Source organism: Hippoglossus hippoglossus, chromosome 9 (assembly GCF_009819705.1).
Source record: "Hippoglossus hippoglossus isolate fHipHip1 chromosome 9, fHipHip1.pri, whole genome shotgun sequence".
NCBI lineage: Eukaryota > Metazoa > Chordata > Actinopteri > Pleuronectiformes > Pleuronectidae > Hippoglossus > Hippoglossus hippoglossus.
This window is the reverse complement of record NC_047159.1, coordinates 4046157-4073332: the sequence shown is the minus strand read 5'-3', so window position 1 is coordinate 4073332 and position 27176 is coordinate 4046157. Positions and strand designations below refer to the sequence as shown.

General features: G+C 44.6%; 2 protein-coding genes across 2 annotated transcripts; one reads left to right on the top strand and one right to left on the bottom strand.

Moving 5' to 3' along the window:
• The first annotated feature begins 194 nt into the window (after positions 1 to 194).
• hspb8 (heat shock protein b8) lies at positions 195 to 26002 on the top strand. Its single transcript, XM_034595367.1, has 5 exons — positions 195 to 1000; positions 4803 to 4866; positions 8857 to 9675; positions 18327 to 18331; positions 25987 to 26002. Exons 1-3 carry the CDS (start codon positions 550 to 552, stop codon positions 9029 to 9031), a joined length of 690 nt encoding a protein of 229 aa, XP_034451258.1. The 5' UTR covers positions 195 to 549; the 3' UTR covers positions 9032 to 9675; positions 18327 to 18331; positions 25987 to 26002.
• si:dkey-1k23.3 (heat shock protein beta-1) lies at positions 11696 to 14784 on the bottom strand. The gene is made up of 4 exons (XM_034595366.1): positions 14069 to 14784; positions 13634 to 13697; positions 13299 to 13419; positions 11696 to 12454 (listed from the first exon to the last, which is right to left on the bottom strand). Exons 1-4 carry the CDS (start codon positions 14409 to 14411, stop codon positions 11918 to 11920), a joined length of 1065 nt encoding a protein of 354 aa, XP_034451257.1. The 5' UTR covers positions 14412 to 14784; the 3' UTR covers positions 11696 to 11917.
• Positions 26003 to 27176: the final 1174 nt, after the last annotated feature.

Sequence of the window (27176 nt, the reverse complement as noted above, 5' to 3'; positions counted from 1 at the left end):
CACGGTGACTTTATTTGGTCTGAGGGAGGCTGGTCTTTTGCTTCTACACCGCAAAACTGAAATCCACAAGTCCTTTCATCCTAATTCAACTCTTTTTATTCATGTTTTTATGAAAATAAACACATAAAAAATTGTTATTAAATGGAATAACTGGATGTTTTATCCTGTTTTTGATTCTGTAAAGGTTTTAAAAAGTTTATTTTGACTTTGAGGTGGAGGGTTTTTGCGGTGCGAGCTCCAGACCCTCCCAGCTCTTTCCCCACACTGCACCGACTCACCCTGTGGGAAACTGGGCCCAGTATAAAACCTTCCGCCAGGAGAAAATAGAACCAGTTCACATGAGAGTCTGAGAAACGTCGTGTCCACTGTGGAGTGTGTTGTTGGATCAGCAGGAGACTGGTGCGTAATGGTGATGCGCCTCATCCAAAAGAGATAAACAAGGCGCAGGGAGTTTGTGATACCACAGAAAAAGGGAACAGTTTTAGTTGAAGGTTTGTTTTGTTAAAATAAAGAAAGAGAAGAACTTTTCTTCCTCCTGGTGTTGAACTCATGGCAGAGGGAGACTTCTACACGATGGGAAGCCGACAGAGGTTTCCCCGGGATCCGTTTGGAGAGTCCCCGTTCCGGGAGCAGTCTCCGTTCCGGGAGCAGCTCGCCTCCCGGTTCATGGAGGATGACTTCGGGATCCCTCCGTTCCCCGAGGACCTGGCGATGGACTGGCCGGGCTGGGCTCGACCGGGCCGGCTCAGCACCCGCCTGGGCTCGTCGCCCTTCAGCTCCACGTTACGCTCCGGTTTCCCCGTGCGTCATTCCAGCGGAGGCCCCGCGCTCTACACGAGCCGGTACGGAGAGGCCTCCCCGCGGAGCTCCCCCACCGGCACGGCCGCAGCGGGAGCCGGCAGCCCCGGGGGGGAGCCGTGGAAAGTGTGCGTGAACGTGCACAGCTTCAAACCAGAGGAATTAAACGTGAAAACGCGGGATGGGTTCGTAGAAGTGTCAGGTGAGTTCATCTCGTGACTTTGTTCTTCAGGAAGCGTCGGTGATTAAAGTCTGGAGCTCGGAGTCAAACTGAGAAATACTTTATTTATAGAACTGTGTGAAAAACACCTGCTGCTCAAAGTCCCTTTAAAACTGTTGTTACACTGAAACTCTGAGGTCACAGCCTCAGACTGGAGTGTTTACATTATATATTAAGTTTGTAGAAAGAAAGTCTATAAGTAAATGCACATGGTTTGTTTTTATTAGATATTCTTCTTTTAGGCTCAATATCTTTAACCATGACCTTCTAGGCCTGGATGGATGGAACCGTATCAGTATCATTGTTTATGATATGAAAACTTTTATTCAACATTATAAACGATGCAGAAAAGATTAGCATTTATTTTTTATTTATATTCTACGTCCAACACAAATGTTTATTTTCTTAATTTCAGTTCTCAAAGTAAATTTAAACTATAAGACGCTGAGGTCAAAGTCAAGGTTTATATTATATCATTTGTCTTCATAGAAAATAGAGATGGTTTGTTTGTTTAATGTTCTGCTATAGTTCTTTAGACTCCGTATCTTTAATCTAGATAGATATAGATAGATAGCCTATGTTGTTTTCTCTATATATAAATAGGCCTCTTTTTATTTATAGCTATTTATTATAAAGTTTATGGTTAAACTGTTAAATATCAACCCTCAATTACATTTCATTGTCATAAGATTTAAACAGCGACATCTTAGGAATCACTGCCAGTTTTTTACAACATATATTTATATCTGTTGATTAATTACAATCAGAAATGTTTCACTAAAACTCTTCACTAACTTCCACCTATCCCTTCAGTACCTTCTGTATTTTTATGTAATGTTTAATCAAATAGTCTCATTAGGAGTTAATGTCTTAAACTGGTAAGATAAAGCATCATGTCAGACAAAAGAACTTCATTAATCCAAGTACACAAGTAAAAATACTTTTAAAATCACAATAGATATTAAAACAGTCCTAAGAAAGTCGCCTCTCTTTCACTTTGCCCGCCGACGTGAATCTGTACGATGAAACTCTCTGTGGTGTCACGTGGTCTCGGTCCTAACGCGTCTCGATGTGGACGAGCTGGACAGATTTCGGGGACCGCGGCCGGTTGGCAGGCAGATCCTCAAGCTTAGACACCTGTTTCAAATTCCGGGAGAATCATTCCCTCAGACGTCCATGGGCTCGATTTAGATTTAAGGCCAGGCCCGTGACAACAGGCTCTGTTTACAATAAGAGGAGTCGCCCGCCGGTCATTAAACACCGAGCAGAATGTTCTGGAAATAGGACGCGACCCGGCGACCCGAAGTGCAGCGAGCACCCTTCGTTGCCGGTGTCACATCCGAACTCGGCCTCTTATCCTGGGAGTAGGTTGTAGAAACTGCCTCCTCACAGCTCCACATTCCTCAGTGCTCTGAAAGCTGAGGCGCAGGGATCCCCGGGGCTGTGGAGGGCACAGAGGACGCAGGGTTTTTTATAAACACATTGTTGGTATGCCAGTTGTGTGGTTCAGTCAGCGCCATGTTGAGCCGGCCGGCCGCGGCGACTCGACCCTTGTTTCTAAAAGTGTGACAGGGAGCGTGATACCAGCTCGATGGAGCCGTGCAGCACACGAACCCACAGAGAAACATTCAGCCGTGTTGTTGACCACTTACTGGGAGATGGTTCAATCTACTGTGACCATCGCTGTGTGACTGGATCAACCCTGACAATAACAACTAGTGAAACACAACAACAACACTTTGAGTTTTAAACATCTGAAGACGACCTGATCGAGCTGAAGCTGTTGTTTCTCTTTTTAAGGCCCGAATCATTTCAGATGACGCTCAGCTTTAGTCGTGCATCAACAAGCACATTCTCGCGCCTTTTCTACTGCGGATGTTTTTTTTAACGTAAATGTTCCCCTACGTTTTTAAAATAAATCTGTTTACGCAGCTTTCGATTTACAAAACATCTCCGTCCAGACGAGAACACAAAAACTCCTGCAAATACTCAAACAAGCATCGCGGGCCAATACTAGCGTTGGGTATCGTTTGAGTTTTTTTGCTCGAACATTTGCTGCACGTCCCGGTGTCGCAATCCTTTCAACCGTGCAGCTTTAGACGTTGTGTTGTTGCGTTGACTCGAGCTTCAGGTAGCTACTAGCTAACTGCAGGGTGGTGTTACGTGCTGCCAGAGCCATGTGGAGAGTGTGTTGCCACCAGAGTTCACCGTAATGTTAGCTAGGCTCGTGTGTTGACGTTAATGTTGCCTGGGTCAGGGTCATCAACGTGAGGTTTCTTTCCTCTGACAGTTGAAGCTGTGACTCTCAGTCAGTTCTTCTCACAGGAGATCGAGCCCACTCAGCAAAGTTACACAGAGACAGAATGAGTTTATTTCTATTTCTGAAACAAACAAATCCGTTTTCTATTTTTATATTTGACAGGAAACATTCTCCATACTCAGTCACTGAAACCTCAAACTCACTTTAATCAAGCTGCTGTTTAAAGGTGATAAAGCTTCATATCGTTGCTTTAACTGAACCAAATGTTTTTGAATCAGATAAGTAACGACCGCTGTTAAAAGGTTGACTCTGATTGGAGGAAGCGGAGGACACGCCTCTCCCCTCGTCACGGTAACAAATACCAGAGAAGCTTCACGAGCCGTCTGCTCATCTGAAAACTTCAGGTCCGTCCTTGATACTTGAACGGACAGAACAGCTCATCCATCACGATGAGGCCCCGTCTGCCCCCCCCGCTCCTTCCAGAACACACAGTATTACACAGAGCATCTGGAATTTGGCGTCTGTGTCGTAAGAGATCTGAAAAGAAGGAGCGGCCTCGTCCTCCTGATCTCTAACCGAACCTCCGTTATTCACCAAACATCCGAGGGAGCAGATCGTGATCAGGTTTTCATTTTGATCTCATGAGTTCACCGGTGGTCTTAGCTCTGTTCTCCCTGGAGCTCTGGTGGAGTCCAGCACTGTCCGGCAGGCAGAGACGTCACTGGGGGGGGGGGGGGGGGGGGGTGTATAAGGTAGCGCATAGTCGAACACAGGGTCTGAGGGGTGGGGCAGGCCACGCTGCCGGCAGTGGCGTTGACATTTAGCAGCACCGGAGCAGCTGCGAGCGAGTCCGAGAGATGGAACGACCATAAACAGAGACGGGGGGAGGCAGGGGAGGGGAGGGTGTTTCCAGGGAGAACTGCCTCGGATCAGATTGTTCCTGCAGGAGAAACACTGACGGGAATAAAGTTTAATCATTTCAACGTGTTGATGGCAACACACACCCTTCAAGGCTCGATGCAAAAACACTGCTGTGGTTGAGCAACAGGGACGAGTTTGTTTTTCATCTCAGTTACATCTTTCTTCATTGTCGTCATTAATAGATTCAACGTAGACGATCAACTCAGTCGATATCAATAATAGTCACAGATTTTTGCTCCTGAGTGAAGGTTTCGGTTTTAAACTCTTCTTCATGAGCAGAGACAAACAGTAAATAAACAGATTTTATAAACTTCAGCTCAATGAATGATGTGTTATTCCTCCTTTCTAATAATGCATGAGCTCTAACATAGTATATTAACAGTTTCTTAACTTTAACTGTGTTTCACCCATTGAAGTAAATTTTAAAGTTGGTAAACATTGTTTTTTCCTGGTGTATTTTATTACTCAGCCCTAATTCGAGGAGTCACAGTTGTAGATATACAGTAAATCATCAATATTTATATATGATTAATGTATTTGTACAATGTTGAACGTAAAGTTCCTCCCTCACTTCTTAACTGTGTGGTTTTTATTTCCAAACAGGGAAACATGAAGAGAAGCAGGAAGAAGGAGGAATAGTGACAAAGAATTTCACAAAGAAGATACAGTGAGTATCCTCTGAAGTTGTCTGAGTTATCATCTGTATACGACCACATTCCAGATCTAATAATAAGGGTTATAAATAAAACTTAAAGTTAAAGGAGACATTTGATGGTTTTTCAGTGTTTTTCTCCTCCAGTGTGTTCGGGCTTTAGAACTTTGCAGAAGTTTTACAGCCTCAAAAAACCTTTATAACACACCAGAGGAAAGAGACTGAAAAACCACCATATGTCTCCTTGAAAATTTGAAATTAACTTAAATTGAAAGAGAAACATTTGACTTCACTTGGTTCAAAACAAAGACCAGAATCAAATGAACTCACTTAACAGAACTAATTGTATTTCTTAAGAATGTTGAAGTCAATAGTGCGTCTACATCTCTCACTTTAAAGAGATTTGATCAGCAGCTTCAGACTCGTCGCACTCGTCCAATCAAAACCTGTCGGCTACAAACCGTAACCACTGGAGGAACTTTCACTTTCTAACACCAGAATCCTGGAGGAGATGAGTTCAGTTCTCGTCTCGTTAAGTCACCCGAGCCCCACGGGCCACAGAAGTTTCCACAGCCTTCCCCGACTCTCCCTCCGCCTCCGCCCGCTCTAATTGGGCAGTGGGAGGACTTCAAACAGCCGCTTAATCGCTGGTGTGAATCGCCGTCTCGCTGGTGCGTCACTCATTTCCTATTGGCTAATTAGTCAGCACTGCGCTGGTCATATCACAATCCTTTTAATTGGGAAGGCTCCGGATGAGGCCGGTGCTCCTGAGCAAAGCAAAACCTAAAACCACAGACGGAGTAAAGAGGAAGGGGTGGTGGTGGTGGAGGGAGGGGTCATGTATAAATAACTGCCCTCAATACACAAATCCACCGACTATGAGCGAGAGAGATAAAGAGTGTAGGAACAGGCTTTGTTTTCCACGGGTGATGTGGCCGAGCTTTGCTTTTCTGTTCTGTTTTTGCAGATATCAGCAATAAACTTTCTCTGTTTGTCACTTTATAAAGAATCATCAGCAACAAAGGCAGAAAAATGTAAAAACAACTTATAGATTTATTAGGTTTAGTTTTTCCATTGATAATAATCTCAATAATGCATAACGCAGCCACACATGTTTAATTCTAAGGTATACATATATAAAACACAAATACCTTGAGTACATTATGAATAAATGTTCCCACCACAGCAACAACAGGTTCAACAGCAGCAGAGGATTCAGGGTAAAGTTTGAAATATGTCATTTATTAACCAAATATGTTGTTGATAAATCAGTTTTGGGGTCAAAGTGTAAGTTCACTGACCCAAGGTCACGTCGCTCGTCTGCAGATCTGTGGTTTGTGGTGTCATGTGTGACGGGAGCAGAAACAGACACTGGACAGACTTGGTGGACACACACACACACACACACACACACACACACACACACACACACACACACACACACACACACACACACACACACACACCCTGTCCGGCCCCACTGTCCTGTCTGTCTGAGCCTCACCGTCTCTGCAGGGAAAAGCATATTGCACAGTGTTTTGGCCGCCGTGCAAAATCGATGTCTGAGATAAAATGTGCGCTGGCGAGAGGTAAATAAACTCCCCGAGCCGAACAGATAAGGTTTCTGCTGGAGTCCCAGGTAATGGGGCGGCTGAGGGATTTGACTTTGTCACAAGGAGCAACTTTGCTTCGCAGCAATTGGCTCCTTGAAGGAAGGTGGAGGGGGAGGGGGGGGGGGGTGTTTGTTAAAAACATTCTAGATGAATACTGACTTACACTAACTTCCAATAATAGCTCAAGATTTATTCTAGATTGAAGAGTGCATTATTATTAGCTGTACTAGCTCATGGCACATAGACTGTAAATAAAGATGACGACATGACAGCTCCCAAAAGTTAAAGCAAGTCATCGTCATCGCCCCCTGGTGGCTGGCTGGAGTTTAGGTCAAAAACCCCACCTCCTCCATGTTAGCAGAGGGGACATCTACTGACCCTACCTCACCCTGTGGCTTCGAAATGACAATATCTAAATTGCATTCACTATAATCCTACAGTTGTATTTCTATTATTGCCACAGCTTTTATTTTTGTAATAGTCCCCCCCCCCCCCCAAAAAAAAAAAAATATGCCAACTACAGCATATCTAGCTATTTTAGGATTGGGGGGGGATCACTGTTTGATTTTTCTGTCCCAAGTCATTCCTCAGTTTTCCCCTGTCTTCTGTTTGACCTTGGGTCTGAAGGTCGTTGTTTACGGGGACATTTAAAACTCACTGAGACGCTGTACGTGATATCTGACCACTCACACGAGGACCTGACCTCCCTGTGGGTGTCCTGGTGAGGATTTCAGTCTGTCCCATTTGATTTGTGCTTCTCAGTGGAGTGGGAAACCAGTGGAGAGTCGGCTCTAATTAAATGTGGGGTAGACCCACAGTCTCCTGCTCTGAGCAGCCTGGTGTTTATATTAACTCCCAAAGACACTTGGCTGCTCACACAGAGAACCCACTATACCATATTTGGTCACGTTGTCTGACAAGGAACTGTGTGTGTGTGTGTGTGTGTGTGTGTGTGTGTGTGTGTGTGTGTGTGTGTGTGTGTGTGTGTGTGTGTGTGTGTGTGTGTGTGTGTGTGTGTGTGTGTGTGTGTGTGTGTGTGTGTGTGTGTGTGTGTGTGTGTGTGTGTGTGTGTGTGTGTGTGTGTGTGTGTGTGGACTCTCATTGCAATTTTTCATGTGTATTATATTTTAAAAACAAGCTTGATATGAACTTGGAAATAAAAATAACAATCTCAAATTTTAGGTCATAGAATATCCTGGGTTCCTACATGTATATTTTTCATAGACTGTAAATAAAGATGGACGACACATTCTGCCACTAAAATATCCCATATATGAACGCCGCCATCTTGGGTATTTTGAGCCAGAGTCTGCACAGTAGAGATCGGGGGGGGGGGATCACCCATTACATGATGCACTGAGATTGACATTTCAGAAGTCAGAGTTTTTAATGCTTCAAATAACTAATTAAAACCAAACTTACCAGACAATTTAACACTTGAACAAACATCAGTGTCATAAGAACTACCTAAAATGACATTTCTTTTAGTTTGGTTCATATCTCATCCACTAACATGGATGAGGCCGGGTTCATGACCAATATTGCAGCCAGCCATTGGATTTGCCTTCACTCTCCGGGAGCTGTCATGTCGTCCATCTTTCCTTCTCGTCTCTGATACAGTTAAATGAAATTAAATCCTCACAAACTGTATTTTCCTGCAGGTTTCAGGAGACAATTATCTCACTGGAAAAAACATTTCCAGCAGGAGAAATGTCAAAAAGTTTAAAGTTTCCCTGACACCAAATGAGGTGTTGCCTCTGTGACAGATGAGAGCAGCAGATTAGGTTCATACCAAGTTTTCAAAGTTCTGCAGACAGACACTCGCATTAATTGGAATCTTCATTTTTTTTTGTGAACCTCACACCTCCATCGATGTGTGTTTTTCTTTCCCTCGTCTTTGTCGCAGAGCTGCAGGATTTTTAATGAAAACTCCTGATGGCTTCAGCTCAGTCCTGCGCGTGTGAGATGTTTTATTTATTTTTTTGTGAGTTAAGAACGAGCGCTCGGCGAGAGGGACAGGGTGAACGGTTTTAATAACAAGTCTAAATCCCGAGCCAAGTCATTTCTTTTCTGTCTTGCAGACGTACAGCGCAGGAATAATCCGGCTGGAGGCTGTTTATGGCTATTGACAAAGTGTCAATAAAGACAAATCCCAGCATTTAACAGTGTTTGCACTGCAGCTCTTATAGAGAAATATCACACAGGCTTTTTTCATGACCTCCAAGGAGGAATTTAACTGTTTCCTCGAGGCTGTTTCCTTCTCATCAATGCTCTTATCTGGTTCCTCCCACATTCTGAATACACACAGCAGATTAAAGTCGTTCCACCATGAAAACTTCTGGCGTCTCTTAACTCATAAACTCCTCATCTCCCTCCTCCTCTGTTTGACCAGGATCCCGATAGACGTGGACCCTGTGGCGGTCTTCGCCTCTCTGTCCCCCGAGGGCGTCCTCATCATCGAAGCCCGACAGACGCCGCCGTATCACCTCTTCTGTGGCGAGGGCCCCCAGGGCGGCGAAACGCCGGAGGAGGAGGTTCCCCAGCCCCAAGAGGCCACCGTGGTCTGAGCCCCAACGTTTTGACTGAGACGACAGATCAACCTGCACAATCGGTTTCAAGTTTGATATGAAATTTGTGGCCTTCAGCTTCATGTTGTTACAAACCTGGATGTAAAATGTGCAAAATGTACTTTACGTGGATAAAGTAAAGTCCGATTGTTCGTGTTAAAGCTGCAAGAGTTCAATGTAGAAAACATTTTATCAAAGAAGAGCCTCATCTTCTAGCTAATGGAGATGCATCAGACTTTTTTTCCCCAAGTGAAACTTTAGAGCTGCAGCTAAAACAATTATTTTCATTGTTGATTAATCTGCTGATTGTTTTCTCAGTTAATAGTTTTGTGCCTAAAATCAAAATAGAAAAGTATCTTAAAGGTTCAAACCTTTTAATTCCTTTGGACAAGCAGATTAAAACCCAAAGACATTTATTTTACTTTGATACACAATAAAAACAAAGATTCATCAGATAGAAATTCATGACATTTCTTTTAATCTGCTTAAAGCAGCACTATGCAACTTTTTCCACCTGAATACGGCAGCTTCAGAATTAGTTTAATTGTTCATTGACTTCCTCGTTCTGTCTCTGTGTAACTCTGGTGAGTGGGTTCGATCTCCTGTGAGAAGAAGAACTGACAGAGTCACAGCTTCAACTGTCAGTCGAGCAAGTTGGAGAGTGAAGCTGAACTATTAAAAACCAGAGTTTATCTCCAATAATCAGCAGGAAACTTTTTAAAATATGAAGAATTCTAAATAGAGTTTGATGAATTTATTACAGCCGCACCAGGAAGCAGAGGATCATGGGTAATATCCATCGTTCAGTTAAGTGGGACGAAACAGTCAACACATTGATAGACTCAGTGTTTTCTCTACATGAAAACCACTTAATTGATCGGACACGGAGCCCAACAGAGTTAATCCCCATGTGTGGCTGTAGAGGGCGCTGCTGCTCAGTAAAAGATACATAGTGTTGCTTTAAGTTTGAAACTCTTAGTGGACGATCGATGCTTCATTCACGTCCGAACCTTCTTGCTGGAAGGTTTCCGCCATTCGTCACGAAACGATGACGAACGACAGAATGTGTTTGTTTTAGGTTTTAGAACAAATGTCCAAAGTTGTAATTTTTTCTTATGAGAGCAGTCTCTTTTCCAAAGAATCTGTCTCGGGGGCAAGAAAAGCCTCCACATTCATTGTACGTCAACTGGTTTGTGATCATCTGAGCCAATGAAAATTTACTTACACGGAGTCCAGCAGGATTTAACCACGTGTGCCTGCAGGGGGCGCTGTTGCTCAGTAAACGTTACACTGTGTTGCTTTAAAACAGCTGCCAATTGATTTTCTGATTAATTTAAATTCTGTTTCCCTAAACAGGACTCGATTACTTTAGCTCCTTTTTTGTTCTGTTTTATTCCAACGACTTCCTTTTTCTCACGACACGATCACAGACCAGCTGGGTTGGTGAACATGATTCTCAGCATTTACGTCACGTTTCATGTTTTTTCTGGAGACTGAAGATCCAAATATCAAATGTGCCTTTTTATTTACTCAGATCACGGTTTGACCCTTTAGTCACTTCCACTGATGAGGAGTTCTGTGGCTTGAGTCGAGGGTGAATTGTGTGCATTAATACTGTATTCTACCAAAGTGTATTGTAAATATACTTTAACATGTACCGATTCATTATAGATATTAAACAACTGTGGCAGGTTTTTTTGCAATATGTTTGGATTTTTCCTTTTTTCTTTTTTTATGTGAGAATTCAGAAAGATGGTTGCATGGTTGTTGGAGCGGACATGTTTTGCCAAAGAGACGTTTTATTCTTCCTGCCTTCTTTTATCTGTTGATGTCTTTGTATTGGCTGATGCAATAAAAATGACCAGCCAGCGTCTCCATGTGTCTCAACATCTGTTTGGTTTTGTCTTTTTTTTCAAATTGAGAACCGTTGCCACTCGCAGGCCCGGTTCCAGGGATCCGGGGCGGCTGCGCTCGTATTGTTGGATAACAGAAGGATTTGAGCGGTGGATTAGCGGCGGGTTTGATGCTGTGTTCTGCAGAATGGGCTGAAACAAAATTGGGGCAGTTCCATTTTGTGTGTGTGTGTGTGTGTGTGTGTGTGTGTGTGTGTGTGTGTGTGTGTGTGTGTGTGTGTGTGTGTGTGTGTGTGTGTGTGTGTGTGTGTGTGTGTGTGTGTGTGTGTGTGTGTGTGTGTGTGTGTGTGTGTGTGTGTGTGTGTGTGTGTGAGAGATGCAAAATAATGTAATCTCTCTGTGTTGGAATCAGAAGGGATGATCACTTTGAATTTTTTTTTTAAGTTTCCAAACTTTCTGTTGTGGCGTCGACAAAAGGCCTCGGCAGCGTTGGCCGTGCGAAGGCGCTGCTTTGTGTTGTCGTGCCAGCAGCTCGCACAAACTGTATTTATTGGTATTAGAACATACGTGTGTGGACTGTGTTGCCGTGGCAACAGCATAATTGGAACGGTGCCAGCGTCTCCTCTGGCATGTTGCTCATGCAGAAGTGACTAACGCACAAAAACAGCTGTGCAAACGTATAGCGGCTGATGGATGTCAGAAGCTCTCAGCTGAAACAACGTGATAATTCATCTGTTTAAACTCAGGTAATTGTGAACACGATGCTCCGTCGTACAGTCGCTCTCCTGCAGGTCAGGTGGGAATTCAGAGGATGCAGATGTGAATGCATGAGGACAGAATGACACAAACACATTTTAACATGCTGTTGCTTTATTGGGGCTCCAAAGATGGCAGTTATCTGGCTGTTGTGAATAAAAAAGCGTCCTCAGACCTGATGCTACAGGCGAGCTGTGCAGGCTGTGCAGGCTGTGCAGGCTGTGTCAGTGTTGTGTCAGTGTTGTGCAGCATTTGAGCGAGGCTGTGTTGTGTGAGTCTACTCGGTGTGCTCTGGTTTTGTGTCGGGAGCCTCCGGATCCTGGCTCGGGACCTCGCTCAGTGGACTTTTGCCCAGCTCCGGCTCCTCGGGCTGGGTGATCTCCTCTGCTGAGCCCGGCATTACCTGGATCTCTCCACCCACGGCTGGTTCTTTGTGTTCCGGCTGTGTGGACGCGTCTGTGTCGGGGCTTTCTTGGCTTCCCAGGGCTTCATCCTGCTTAGAGGAATCTTGAAGACTCTCTGTGCCGTTGCCATCTGCAGACGCTGAAGGGTGGGACTCTCCAGCTGGCTTTTCATGGGTCTCCTCCTCCTGTTCCCTCCTCTCGTCGTGCTGCTGAGGTCCAGCTGTGGCACTGCCAGGTTGGGCCTGGTCCCCACCGACCTCTGCTGGAGAATCCTCCTCCTCCGCAGGATCCTGTGCAGCCAGGAGCTCTGGGGCCTCTGGTTCTCTGCTGCTGTCTGCCTCTGTTTCAGGGGTTTCTTCCTCCTCGTGTTTTTCCTTCTCCTCTTCAGTAGTCGCCACCTCCACCTCCACCTGCATTTATTCATACGGAGAAAATGTCAGCAGTGAAATGAGTGGTTATGATTAAAGGTGAGATTGCTCAGCTTTCATGCTCCACCGCAACACTGAGTGTGAATGTCAGCTCTGCTCATAAGTGGAGCCTGGAGGAGAGTGGACCTGGCTGCAATCAGGGGTTTTTGTTCAGAGCTTGTTATTAAAAATCTCCTGTATAAAGAATCGTCTTGACATTTCTACAAAATGCAGCATTTAGCTGGTTTTGCAGTAGAGGCAGGAAGAAATAAAAGGCCTGGCTTTGAAAACACATCAAATCTGATATAATTCATTTAAAAGACCATAAGTTGTAGGTTTAGTTGCAAAAATATTTTTTAAGAAATTGATAATGAGTGAGCTGAAAGACAGTTTGTTAGCATCAGAGGTTTCCCCAGTTTCCAGTCTTTATGCTATGCTAAGTTAAAGCCGTTTTTAAGACGTGACCTACTGAGGATGTCCGGAGAATTTGGTCCGAACTTCCTGTGGACGTTGTTTTTCACACATGAACAACGCAGCTCAGACGAGGATGTGACGAAGATCTCATGCTTTAAGCACATCGACGCCGGCATCTGCCTTTATCACGAGAAACTCTTTTGTCATCTTTGTCAGTGTCTTCTACGCTAATGGCTCTTTTCATTTTTGCGTCTTGTCGCTTGTTAGAAACGTCATCAACACGCCCACTGCTGCGGAGGTTCTCCTGCTGTGTTCACACATCCACAACTTCGGACATTCTGCAGACTTTCTGTCTTATGTCAGCAAGAAAGTAAATAAGCACATATTAAAATCTCAGTTTGTTAGTATTAATGTGAATAAAACTGCTTCTCACCTTTATGGGGATGATAATGGCGGCAGGAACCGCGGTCTCAGGGACCGGAGCCTCCACCGTCAGGATGCCATCAACAGAAAGTGTGGACGTGATTTTAGTTACATCAATTTCAGCCGGGAGCCTGAAAGTGACAGGGTCATGTTAACAAATCCACCGCAGACCCTGCGCCGGTGCTGCGAATAGTGAAACTGATGTATGTAATATGTCATTTCTCAGCTCAGTGAGCAGCCAGAGATGAGATACTGCTGGAAACAGGCGCTCGCTGCCGCATTCTCGGCTGCAGACGTGTTTAAAATAGCTTCAAGTATGCAGGTTAATATCGGTGTTTACTTTACCTGTATTTCCGTGTAAAACATCTGGCAATAAATCCATGCTCGTCTTGCCGCTCCTCGTGTCTCCCTGGGGATGGATTACCGTTTATGGGGAGGAATGTGAGGACACAGAGGAATCAAGCCACACGGAGAAAACCACTCAACACACAAATTAATTTCTGCCACAGAGCTGTGATTTTAATTTCCCCGAGCACATTATTTAAGCAGCTCTCTAATTTTCTTACATTCAGCTTCCTCCCCGTCAGTTTTGAGGGGGTTTATTCTGTGAACTGTGAGAGAACTCCATCTCGATAACTCTGTTTCTCTTTGGGATAATAATGTTAGATAAGGCTATTTAATATTTATCCAACAGTAGAAACTCTCCTCTGTGTAAAAAATAATTAGCAATGTTAATAAAGTGAACTTTAATTAACAGAGCGGCGAGCCAACGTTCTGTACCTCCAACCTCCAGGAATCCATCTTTGACGCTGAGAGAAAGCTCGGCGGGGGAGAAGTGAGCCACGTCCAGGTTCACCCTCCACGTGCACTGCTCCTGGCTAATCTTCTGGCCGGGATGAGGCATCGACCCAGAGATGTAAGGCACAAACAGTGGAGCGGCTGCCAAGCTCCTCTGGAGCCAGTCCACATTCGTCCACCACGGGTCCCCCGGCTCCAGGAAAGGCGGCAGGCCAACGTCCTGATTGAAAGGCCGGCTGGACCGCCACCATTTTCTCAGGGGGTACCCGGGGCCACCGCTGCCATGCGCCCCACATGACGGCTCTGTTTTGGCCTGTTCACTCATGTTTACAGGAAAAAAGACAAATTGGGAGAGGAGGAAAAATGGCTGCACTATTGTGGCGCCTTAGCCAGTGAGGGAATGCTAAAGGAAGTGCGGTGAGGGGCTTTATATAACGCTCCTGTCTGTTGGCACGTATTAAACGGCGACCCCGTGAGAAGGGTGTGTGGACGTGAGGTGATGGAGGGAGGGTCGGCCTGCAGACGCCTGCAGACTAATTAGTTGTATTTATAACTTTTGAGGCCGCGATGGGAAATAGCGAGCAGTTGGTTGCAGCTCGTGTTTGAACTGTTGCATCTGCTGCCTGAAGGCTTCTCACATCCCAGTGAACTCTATTCTGTCAGCGGTGACCGGGCTCCTCCGTCCTGTCATGAGCTGGTGATCCTGCCTCCCCCCCCCACCCCCACGCCCCATGTCTCACCCCTCACAGGACACAGCAGTTTGTCTGGAGCATGAAAACCCTCGGCCTGGGAGAGAGGGAACACTCCTCTTTCTGGTGTTATCGCAGACATTTCAGTGGCACGTGTGCACAAAGCCCCCCCGCCACTCCATTTGCTCTTTCGCTCGGGCAGGATTTTATTGTCGTTCCCTCTTTTATCAAGTGTGACAGACTTGTCAGTGTTGTATTTTTAGAGCGCTGTGCCCTGAGATCTTGGCGTACCGTCCACTGGAGCACAAAACAACAGATTGAACAGATGTTTCCGACACTGTGTCAGGCCTCAGCCACAGATTCTGTCTGGAGGAAACGCTGCGAGAGGTTAAACTGGAAAAACTGTTTTCTCTGTTTCAACCATCATTGGATATCCCCCCCCCTGCTCACGTTAGAGGCTCATATGCCCACCGAGCAACGAGGCTTCATGCTGTGGATGGTGGAGAATGTTCTACAACTCAATCGGGAGGAAACTGAAGTCCTGGTCACTGGTGCCGACACTCAAAGTGAAACTATAAACACTGTTTTGTGCGACACACTAGAAAACAGAGGGCAGCCGTGGCTCGGGAGGTAGAGAGGGTCGTCCACTAAACAGAAGGTCGGTCGTTTGATCCCCAGAACCTCCACTCAGGGTATTGAAGCGTGAATGGGTAAAAGTATATTATATATTAAAGAAATATATTAATAATTTGATTCCTGAGATGTCATTATCACCCTTGTGACAAAGAAATGTAAACAAGGCCTGAAATTTTACAGTTTGATCATAAATTTAATTATAAAGAACAATAAAACGAAGGGAAACACAAATACAGGCAAATAAATCAAAGTAAGATCATAGAAATATATTGATATATTGGTTTGTCTCTGTGTTTCATGTTTTCACTTCCTGTTTCATTTAGTAAATGAAGAATATATCCAAGCTGTGCAGACTGGGACCAGACAGAAGAACGTCCCAGCAGGTCGGTGTTCTCTCTACTCGTCTGCTTCACCATTGATTTTAAGCTCCTCTCATTGGTTTATGAAGCTCTTAATGGTTTTGGTCATCGCCTGTTTATGAGACAGGCTTTTATCCCGTGAACCCTCAGGTCCTCTGATCGAGGCCTTTTCATTAAACCACAGAACAAACACCATCGCTGAGGTAACTTCTTATTGCTGTGGTCGACGTCTGTGGAGAAACATCCCTGAAGACCGGAGGGCTGCAGAGAATATTGATATTTTTAAAAGCAAACTCAAGACATAACTTTCCAGTCTGGCTTTTAATTGAATTTATTTGATATTCATTTATACAATTTGCTCTGTTTTACGACTTGTTTTATCTGTTTTAATCTCTTTTTATTTTCTGGATTGTTTTACTTTTCATTTCCTTTTTATTTTTGGTTTTACTCTTTTCAGTTCATGCTATTTTTCAGAACTTTAGATTTGAATACCTCTGTTCCTCTGTAGTATTATGAGATTTAACGATGGTGTCAGGGCTTCGGTTCCTGGTTTTATTGAGTCTAACAATTGTTAATTGATGTGTGCACGGATGAAGGACGAAGTGTTTTTATGAAGAATGCTCTGCAGATTAAGTCTTAATGATCGATTGACTTTCCAGAAATAGAAAGTGAAGAGAAATGGTGAGAAAAGCTGCTGATGATCTTGTAGAATAGAAATCATCACATTAAATGGTTAAACCAGTGAGTTGTCTGGTTTTCTGATCAGATTTTTTACTTACATTTTCCTTAATCTCATCTTTCCTTTCCAGGTTTCCAGTCAAACACCAGTTCCTCTCGTCGCCTGGTTGATTAAGGTCAGAGGTCGGAGTCCAACCAGCTCAGCTCAGTTTTAACTCTGGTGTCTCTGTTTCCTGATATTTACATAGTTTACTTTTCTTTGCCTGCCTCATAAAACAGATCATATAAATGTGATAACAGTGTAATTTTATTCACTTAGTGGCTTGAGAGCTTTTGATATATAATCTGTGGCTGAGAGCTTTTCAGCTGCTGAAGAGACGGAGCACGGAAAGTTAGATTAATGGACCGAGAGAAGATTGTTATTGATTCTGCAACATTATCTTAATCTACGAGTTTGGATTGAGAGCACGCGGCGATTCTGATAAAACCAAATATCACAGACTGAAGCTCTGGATTGAATCGGTGGCTGGTGTCACCATGATTTGACTGTTGGTTTGTTACAATCCCAAAGAGCGAGTGACGATAATCCTCCTGGAAAGATAATAATAATAATGAATAATCTCTGATTAAGACAAGTTCGACCTCGTCCACACTAATGTTGATATTTTACAAAACTAACTTTTTCCTCTGTGTTTGTGTTCCTGTTTTATTTAGTTTTTCACTCTCTCTCTCTCTCTTCACTTCCTCCCACTGCTGCACCTTCTTCTGGTTTTTGAAAAAGTATATTTCTGATATTTTTATTAAACCCCTTGAATTAAAGCTCAAAGTTTACACTTGGATCACATCTTGATTGCTTCATTTCAAATCCACTGCGGTGATGTTCAGAGGCAGAATTACAGAGGTAGAGGAAGTCTGAGGCAGGAGCAGGTTCTGCAGAGTCACGAAGCCAGAAGCTGAACTTTTATCTGGCAGAGCGGCCGAGAGGCTCCCTGCAGATCCAGTGAAGCATCAGGCAAACCCTTCACATCTGGAAACCAGTGAACATGAGACAACATGTGGGACAGGTATTCCACACCGTGTGTATAAAGGGAATACGAAACTTAAGAACATTACTTTAGATGATTTTCCACAGCCCCTGAAAACACATCATCGGAATCATTTTGATGTCTTGCATCAGGATTCACTTCAAAGATCGCCCACTATTTATTTTCTTACCCGAAATATAAAACGCCTCATCTGAAGGAAATCTGGCAGCTGCTAAAGATCAGAAAGTCTCCGTGGTCCCTGGTGTGTCTCCTCCCTGCTTAAGCTCTTCTCAAGTGGTTTTATTTTCATGTCTGTGCGTGTGAATCCTTTAATTTCACTGCAGGGTTTTTATCTTTCATTCATCACTCCCCCCCACCCCCACCCCCCCTCCTGGGCCGGACTGGTCCCTTCCCAGACCACTCACTTCATCTACTTTTAATGGACGCTGATCCTCCTTCACTCTCAAGCACGTCGCAAAGAAAAGTTTCTCGCCCCGATGAAAACACATATTTCAGACTCGTAACACAACCGTGACCCAGTTTAATTTAATACTTTTACTAATCTGTAACGTGTTATGTCCGACCCCCCATCCTCCAATGCCGTTTGTAACATGATCAAGTCACCTGTGCTCGGGGGAGGGCTCTGCAACAGCCAATCACAAGGCTTCAAGCAGCCCGCCATGGATCCACGGGATAACAGCAATGCATCAAGGGGGATGAAGTGTCAAACGGCTGGTTTGGTCCTGTGGACACTGTATTCATCATAGTTATTGTGAGGCGGGCCAGCTGGCCGGCGAATAGGGACGTGGCTCGTATCGAGACCGACGCCTCAGAACGTTCGGGCCGATCTTAGGAAACGTGTTTCCTAAGATTTAACACAAAACGATGCTATTGCTTGAAGAATTGGTTTGAATTGGTTTGGCCCGAGCCCGTTGCCAACCCATTGTCTCTATGACGACGGTGAACGAGGACGGCCCGGAATGTGCCGTAAATCACCAAGGAGGGAAAACGAGGCAATCTCATCTTCCGCGGTTTCCTGTGCGATGTTATTACATTTACGATGGTTTTGATTCAGCTCTCTCTGGGGCTGTTAAGACAAATGCAATACTAACAACATCGGTGTTGGTGTGTGGCTCCCCGGCGCTGCAGGAAATACAGACGCTAAGAGGCCATTTCTGAAATAACCATTTTCCATTACATGTGTGAACGGAGCGTGTATTTTTTTCCGCGTACAGTGATTCACACAGCGAGGTCTCTATTCCCTCTGTCTACTGACGGAGCAGAGGGGCAACACCAGTGTCCCAGTTTGACTTGAAAGAGATTTGCAGCAAATGAGCTCATCCATCAACACAAGCGTGTCGAGACAAGGGAATGACGAGGAGGAGGAGGAGGAGGAGGGTGAGGAGGAGGAGGGACGGTGGGGCGGAGCAGAGGCAGGGCTCGCTCAGCGAAGCCTCACGGTGAAATATGACGGCCGTGGCGTTTCCACCATCTTCGACATCCGTCTCTTATCCTTTTTTATCCTGAAGACTGGAGCTCGGCCGGGTCCTCGTCCAGTTCAGTGTAGCTTTGCCATTTATCTAAAAAGCTATAATAACCTGAAGGGGAGTAGCACTTTTAATTATATTAACCATCAATACCCTGGATCTTAATATAAAACCACTTAACGTACAGTTTTCCCCTTCGAGCTTTGTCACTTTGTTCCATCTGCAATACACGTATATCATGTTTATACTGATTAAAACATTAAAACCCAATACACCACGTTTTACGACTGAACCCCTCCATTGAATTCAGCCTAATATATTTGGTACTTTTACTCTCCATTAGAATTAGAAGCAGATTTAAGTTCCGCAGCACATCGGTGATCGACCACAGGGTCAGTGCAGTTTAAAGGATTCATTTAAAATGACCACAAAGGGATTCGAACTGGAAATGTTATAAGATTCAGTCTCTGGAGCTTAAAGTTGTTCTGAGGGTTTGAAACAATAAAATAATCAGATTTTGCCAGACGCTACTTTCATGAATAAAACTGTGAGAATCCCACATAAATTGATTGTTCTGCTAAAAGATGAGTGAGACGAATTCGCATTAACAGAAATTAAAATGAAGAATTGGTCCTTGTGTTGTTCTTGTGTTGCACGTCAGAGTCTTATTTTGACAAATGTGGGAAGAAAACAAATTCATCATGATTCAGCCTTGTTTGTATTTTCAAACCACGAGCTTTTATTTTGTAGAAAAAATTGTCACAGTATGAAAGGTACCACACTATGAAAGGTTTCAGGACTTTGAATGGACGAGGAAATGTTTCCTAGTGGTGTGTGTGTGTGTGTGTGTGTGTGTGTGTGTGTGTGTGTGTGTGTGTGTGTGTGTGTGTGTGTGTGTGTGTGTGTGTGTGTGTGTGTGTGTGTGTGTGTGTGTGTGTGTGTGTGTGTGTGTGTGTGTGTGTGTGTGAGAGAGAGAGATCCAGAGGGAGTGAGGGCATGCTCTCTTTTCTGCTTATTTCCCAAAAATATATATATTGGTCTCGTTCAATTCTGAGTTTATTCTGATAATATTTCAGCTTTATTCTCATTGTCTCAGTTTTCTTCTTCACTTAGTAAGGCCCCTGAACTCCGTAGATTGTAGATACATAAATAGATCAAATCATCTTAAAATAAAAGATCCTGTAGAGCTTCCCCCTCGTGCCTCTTGCCCGTCTGCTCTATTCATAGGTGACCACAGTCGACCCAGCAGAGATTGTCCGTTCACAGCGATCTTCCAGATTCCACAGCAGGAAGTCAGGTGTGACCCACATTTATCCCCCCCCCCCCCCCCTCACACCCTGTTCTCTCATTTACACTGAACAAAACATCAGTTTGTCTTGCTTAAGGAGGGTTTTTTAACTCGTTGCAGTTAATTTACGTGCAGATTAATTGCCTGATTATCTGTCATTTCCATAATGTCACATTAGAGACTCTTCCTGCTATTGGCCTGCTGCCCAGCTTCCTCTGCAGAGGTCACATGGGGATTGAGTCTTTTCCACGGGTGGTGGAGGTGCTGTGAGCTACTCAGACGACACAAGGACAAGGCCATTTTTTTCATATCTTTGTTTCCATACACTTTCTTTTCAGAGTTTGCCAATTTGTCAAACGCAGGCAGGAGAAAAAAAAACGACGATATCATTTCCTCGAGGAAGCATCGCCGAGCAAGAGTCACATCTGTGGGTGTTTATCAAATATGAAAAACTGACTAATCCTGCACGGAGCTGTGTTGATGTATAAATATGTGGTGTCGAGCGACTGTTTCCCCCCCGAAACAGACGAGCACTGCTATGGAGGCTATTTATGGAAAAACACGGCGACAGTTTGCTCACTGCAGGTAGATGCTCGGCTTTCAGAGGGTTTGACTCCTGCAGGCAGCGGAGACCTGGCACCGAGGAAGCTGTGGCATTTGGTCGAGTGTGTGTGTGTGTGTGTCTGTGTGTGTGTGCAACCCCCTAACCCCACTACAGGGTGTAGAGACAACTTCCTCTGGGGGCAGCCAAGGGTACTTCGCAGCAGCTGACATTTCTGACAGCCTCTGATAGAGCCCAGAGTGCTGCATTATTCATACAGGTGTTATGGGGAAAGGTTGCCATTTTCACAGGAGAGACTCATACCCCCCCCCCCCCGGATGAATCCAGGCTGTTTATCCCTGCTGGTGAATACAGGAGTTATGATTTGATGGCTCTGGGGCCAAACGGGCAGCTCATTCTCTGTGGGTTCACGTGTCGAGAGCTCGCACGTCTCTCAGCCTCTCGTTCAGCCGGGGTTTTGTTTTTCCTGCTCGGACGGTCAAGTGGAAATATATTTGACGTGTTTTTCAGCGACATCAAATTTCATAAATGGGGGAATAGGAACCACTTGATTATTAGATATTCAGCAGCAGGAGTCACTTCACCCAAATCGCTAAATACATTTTATCTGGTGCGCTCGCCCCAGTCTGAGGTTGTTGGTTTTATACAAACACGCTTTACTTACATTTCACTGAGAAGATATCTGCAGGGTACATTTCTGCTTCACCTCAGTTCATTGGGAATAAATGGAAATTCATCTTTCATAATTTTTTTTTTTATCCTGAGACTATGTCTGTGTTACTGTGGATAATCAGACCACTTTCATAAAAGGAAAATATTAAAATACTAGAACCAGGAGCAGTGGTGGATCCAGGATCTTTTTCTAAATCTGGGGTCATAAAGGGGCCACAAGCTGCACAGGGGGGGGGGGGCAATTATATATCCACAGTGAGTACTTCAGTTAAGCTTAGAAAATAAAAATACTTTTCATATTTATTGTTAGTATTCTTGAGGAGCAGTAGCGAGCAGCAGGAAAACTGTATTTATCAAAATGCATAATTAATTTCCATTTATTATTATTAGGTATGGAAATGGCCCTGACAGCAATGTCTGTGAATTATTACGTGAAATATTATTATAACTATCAATAATAAAGCCATTTTGATTATTGCTGTTATTGTTATATTATTATATTATGTTGTTAACTTGTGTACTTACATTATCCAAAATGTTTCCAACAAAGTCTAAAACCAGCAATCCCCAAATAACTTTTTGTCTCATTTTAATTTGAATCATATTCATTTTCCCTGACTTCTTGGGAAAAAGGAGAAACACAAAGTTTGTCAGTTAACTTTGTGTTTCCTTCCACTGTTTGAGTCGGTCCCTTGAAATGAATCTCGCTCATTCGTTACCTTCTGCTGCGTAATGTGAATAAAACTCCCTGGAACCGGATCTGTGTTCCCATGATCCTTCACTTCTTCACCACATCATCAAACTGGGTCTCATGTTATTGTTTTTGATTTGAGAGTAAGAATCACACATTAGTTCCTGCACCAGCATCATGATTTCATTTCCATCACGTGTAGCTTCTCCGTGCTGATTCTATGAACCATGTGTTTACTTGGTCGTGGCAAACAAATGCTGAGTGAACCAATCTGGCGTATTTATCTACCGTGAGAGTTCCGCCTGGTTTCCTGTTTCCTTCTGTTTCTGTCCCGGTTGACGCCGCGGAGCCTAATGAGAGAGTTTTGGCTCTTTCCCGTCGCCTGTGGTACTTTGTCATTTACGACTGCACCAGCTTGTGTCGTCGCACTCGTCGCCATTTGTCTCCGGCGATGTTGACACGAAGCATCCCACGCCGCCTTGTCAACGCCACGGCGAGTCCTGTTCCTCGTCACACTGCAGCTGACGGATATAAATACATAAAACTTACATCCTTGTAATTTGGATTTGGTTGTGACATGTTGAGAATCACACCCTGAAAGAAAATCACTCTCTGCCTTTTATGAACATGCGTCTGATCACATGAGAGAAGACGTGATGAGGAGATTCTCCCACCGTTTCTTAATTGGTCTAATCGCCGTAAAGATCCCTCACCTACCATGAACCCTGTCTCGTTTGTTGCCTGGCAACAAGCTGCCACCCCGAGGGCTCCCATGATCTGGTCTGTTAAAAAATGTCCCCCCCCCCCCACCCCTGTGCAGAAACCTCTACATTTTTTACATTACAAATCCTCCCTCCAAGCATTGTCATCTTTAATGAGCTTTTCAAGCCAGCCTCTAATTTGTGGTCATGATTCACTCGCACAAAGATGAATAATTTGTTATTGACTGGGAGGATAGACGGCGGTGATGAGAAAAGGCACAATGGGCTTTCAACCCCGAGCTTCTTGGCTGCCGAGCACAAAGCTTTTCATTGTGCCTTTTTACGTATTGATGATGCATTTTCTTCGTCTCAATTACCTTTTCTCTTCCCCTCGTCACGCCGAACGCCGCCGCTGCGTCTGACTCGACAACTTTCTGCTGCCGTGCTGCAAACATTTGTTGCGAGTGGCTTCGTCGAACAGACGCAGAACAACATGCACTTGGCTGCCGGTTCGACGGTGCTAACCACGGAGGGGGAAAAAACATTCGCTGAACAAGAGTGAAAGAGGCAGTTTAACACAAAGAGTTGACGAAATTAGTCACGTCTGAGACGAGGTCACTGAGCCACCTCCCACACTCTTGGCAGCTACTGCAACCGGGGGGGGGGGGGGGGGGGGGGGGCAGTATTTAGCACATTTGAAGCTACGAGTCATTTAGAGGCGCCGATAGAAACACAGTCAAATTAAGACTGAAGCATTTTGGACTTCGATGTCACATCTGAAGATTACTAGGTAATAGTGGCTGTGTGGTGGTTTGCAAATAGAACAGACGTGTCTCCGATTCCAGATTAACATGCTGCAACAGTGGAGTGCTCGGTGCCCCCCCCCCCCCCCTCCTAGGCTGAAGTGCTTGGCTCCACTTGTGGACAAAATATTAGCAGCCAGCTGTTCGCTAGATAACAAATAGGAAGTGGAGCAGCAGAGGGTCGGAGCATATGCAGGCGTTTGTGCCACCGCTTGTCTGGTCCCCCCCCCCCCCCTCCTCCGAGCAGAAAGTTTGGAAAAGGAGAAGGTGGAGAGGAGATTTGTAAAGTCACAGCGGCTCTGACCTTCACGCCACTTGTTGGATAAACAGGAAGTCAAAGCTCCTGTTTATGTCTAATTAACGTGATGAATGCATTTCCTAAAACGTGATGAATTTGCAAAGCATAAGTCACGATCTTATGAAGTAAAGTGTCTCGAGTTCCAAGTTTATTATTCATTCCAAAGTTTCTCAGTGAGTTCAACTCGTGCGTCTGGAACCAACATGCATGTGGACTGGTTTAGTTTTCTTGTGAGGTCACTGCCAGCTGGTGCAACCAATGTTGACATAGCACATAATGAGTATAACTGTGTGTCCCTCGCTTGTGTGTGTTAAGTGTTTGCCACTTTATATATTACAGAGCACGTAAACCCAGGACACTGCCACACACTGGTGATTGGTGGGATAGCACTGAATTTGCTGGCATCACTTGCTTGGAATATAAACTGACTGAAATTGGTGTATTTATATAATCTGTTGCAATCCAGTACAACAGCCGAGTCACATCCTAGAACTTTATGCAAGTTTTTAATGGCCAGTTTCTTTTCTAAAACTTTCTTCCGTGTTAATCTAACACGTTTTATTCCTGAGGTTAAAGATGGTGTTTGTACTGGACTGTGTTGTGTTGAAATGTGCTTCAAATATATTAAATAAATGTGATGGAAAAACAAACAATTCAACAGCACTGTAAACTACAAATATAAGAATATTTATACACAGTTTTTCTTTAGTCCAACAGTAGCTGTTACAGTATTATGAACCCTGACTCCTGAGTCCAGTATCAGGCTCTTTGACCTGCTTCTCTTTCTGCCTCCTCCAGTCACCAGAAGAAAAGAAGCCGTTCTCTTATAAAACGATTAAGAAGCTCGGAGGTGTGTCGGCCGCTCTCTTGGCAAAGTCACCTCAACAGTCGCGTCTCTTAATTTTCCCAGTGCAGCGTTAATGCAAAGGTAATTGCACGTTGACTGTGAGAAAAACAAACGAGCAGTGTTGGGGGGAAAAGGTTCCGGTTGGAAGGTAAATTGCAGTAATGAAGTCGTAAATAGGAGCAGACGCGACACGTTTCTCCCATGATGCTCTAGTTGGGTGTCACCGTGTCTTCCTGCTGCGTCTGAGCTCTGATTTAGACGTGTGCTGTTTGTTGTGTTTGTGTCGCGGTGACGGATTATTCTAATGACGTGTGACTACTTTTAACAATAACTCATCAGCTTTGATGCTGTTTTTTTATGTCCCCGACAAAGACGGGAGATTAATGTTGAGGCTCGTCCGTTATGGTTTATGTGCAAATTATTTATTTATTTTCCTTTCATTTGTCATTTCGGTTGTTGGAAAGTGAACATGCATCATTATTAAAAGCGCTCGGGTGACACCCTGTATTTATGACTTTCACTCGTGTGTTGATGCTTTGCAGTCATTTGGCATGAGGAGGAGGAGGAGGAGGAGGAGGAAGAGGAGGAGGAGGAGGAGGAGGAGGAGGGGGAGGAGGAGGAGGAGGAGGAGATCCACCACCTCTCCTCAGCCATTCAGGACAGTGAGGCTAGAATCACATATCTATTGCAATCCAGTACAACAGCTGGAGCCACATGCTGTAACTTTATGTTTGGTGTTTATTGACCATTTTTCTCTAAAACTATCTAATTATAGTTCAGATTTAATCACGCTTCGCTGATGTTCCCATCGTGCCTGTAAATCACTGCTAATTCAAACTAATCAAGCTAATTCAGGCGTCCTCTGCAGGAACCAGCCGATCAGGTGAAGCACGACCTCTGACCTCTGACCTCTGACCCCTGACCATCACTCTGACCTCCCAGCTGCTGAGTGAAGCACCGAGGTGAGGCGACAATAAAACGTCTTTATAAGCAGAATCACAGTTCACTCTATCGTACAGACCCTGGAGGCTGAGCTCGCTCTTCATCGCTGCACGTTCACATACCACAACACATCTCTGGGAGTTTTCTTGGTATGTCAGTGCATTTATAATTTTTCTTTAGCATCAAAAAGATGGAGAAAAACCTTCGTCCAAGCCGCCACAGAGCTCCAGCATGTTTGTTAGTCTCTGCTTTGTCCTTCGGTCGGTCACGTTCAGTGAAGAACCTTCAAACATGCAGTCGTCCTGAATCTCACCATTGTGCAGTTTGTACAGTTGTTGTTGTGCACATGCCTGTAGAAAGCTCCATGCAGGAAGGTCTCAAAAGAAGCCAGACGGGGAAATATCAAGACGTTTGACCTTCGAAATAAATTGTTTGTGGATTTAGAGTCGGATTTAAACATCAGAGCTGATATTTCTTTTACCTCTCGCTTCGAGCATTCATCTTAGTTTGGTGTAACGTCGCCGTATTTTCTCTTATTTTCACGATCAAACTCTTCACTCCTTGTTTAAATGAGGGCACAGGTTTGTTCGTGTACTTTTCAGAAGAATCTCCGAACCCTGTGTGACACAGAAGAGAAATAACAGATGAAGCATCTGAGGGTCCGAGTGTTCCCACCTTCTCTGTCAGTCAGCGCTCATCTGCCGGATCCATGTCAAACAGATGTGTTACTACACCTCAGCAGACTTCAAACACAGAAGAAACAAAACAGGCAGATCGCTGAATATTTAATACCAAACATCTGACAATGACACATCCCCCCCCCCCGACGCTTTGTGTTTCCTTCATACATCATCCTCCGTTTGATGCCGCGTGAACCGGAGCTCACCTTTCTGGAGAAAAGAAACAGAATAAAGTTTTTCTCCGACAAATCGGCCTCGTTAGACGCTCGGGGGTGTTTGGCTGACGATAAACTGAGGTGCACAGAAGCAACACTTTACCTGCTCGGTGTGATGCAATGTTTGGTTGTTGTGCAGAGGAACTGACGGAAACGCTGCCTGATCCACGAGGACTGGCTTTGGAGCAAAGGTGCACATCACAGATTATGTTGTGACAGGTGTGATGTAGTAGAACTGAGAACTTAGAACATCTAAAGCTGCTTTCAGACAATGCACGGAACTCTGGATAGTGTCAGGAGACGCTCCAGGTGATTCTCCCGCCAGCGCCACTCCGGATAATGTCCGATTGAGCCCACGAGAGAAAACATATCCTCATTGATTTACTGCGAGCGAGTGGACGCATTGAAAAAAACCAAGAATACAGAAATCTCAGGTTGAAAAACTGGTGCCAAGACACCGAAGATGTCAGGAGAGCTTTCGGTGATGAGGGCCGACAATCCCTCTGCCTGCTGTGCC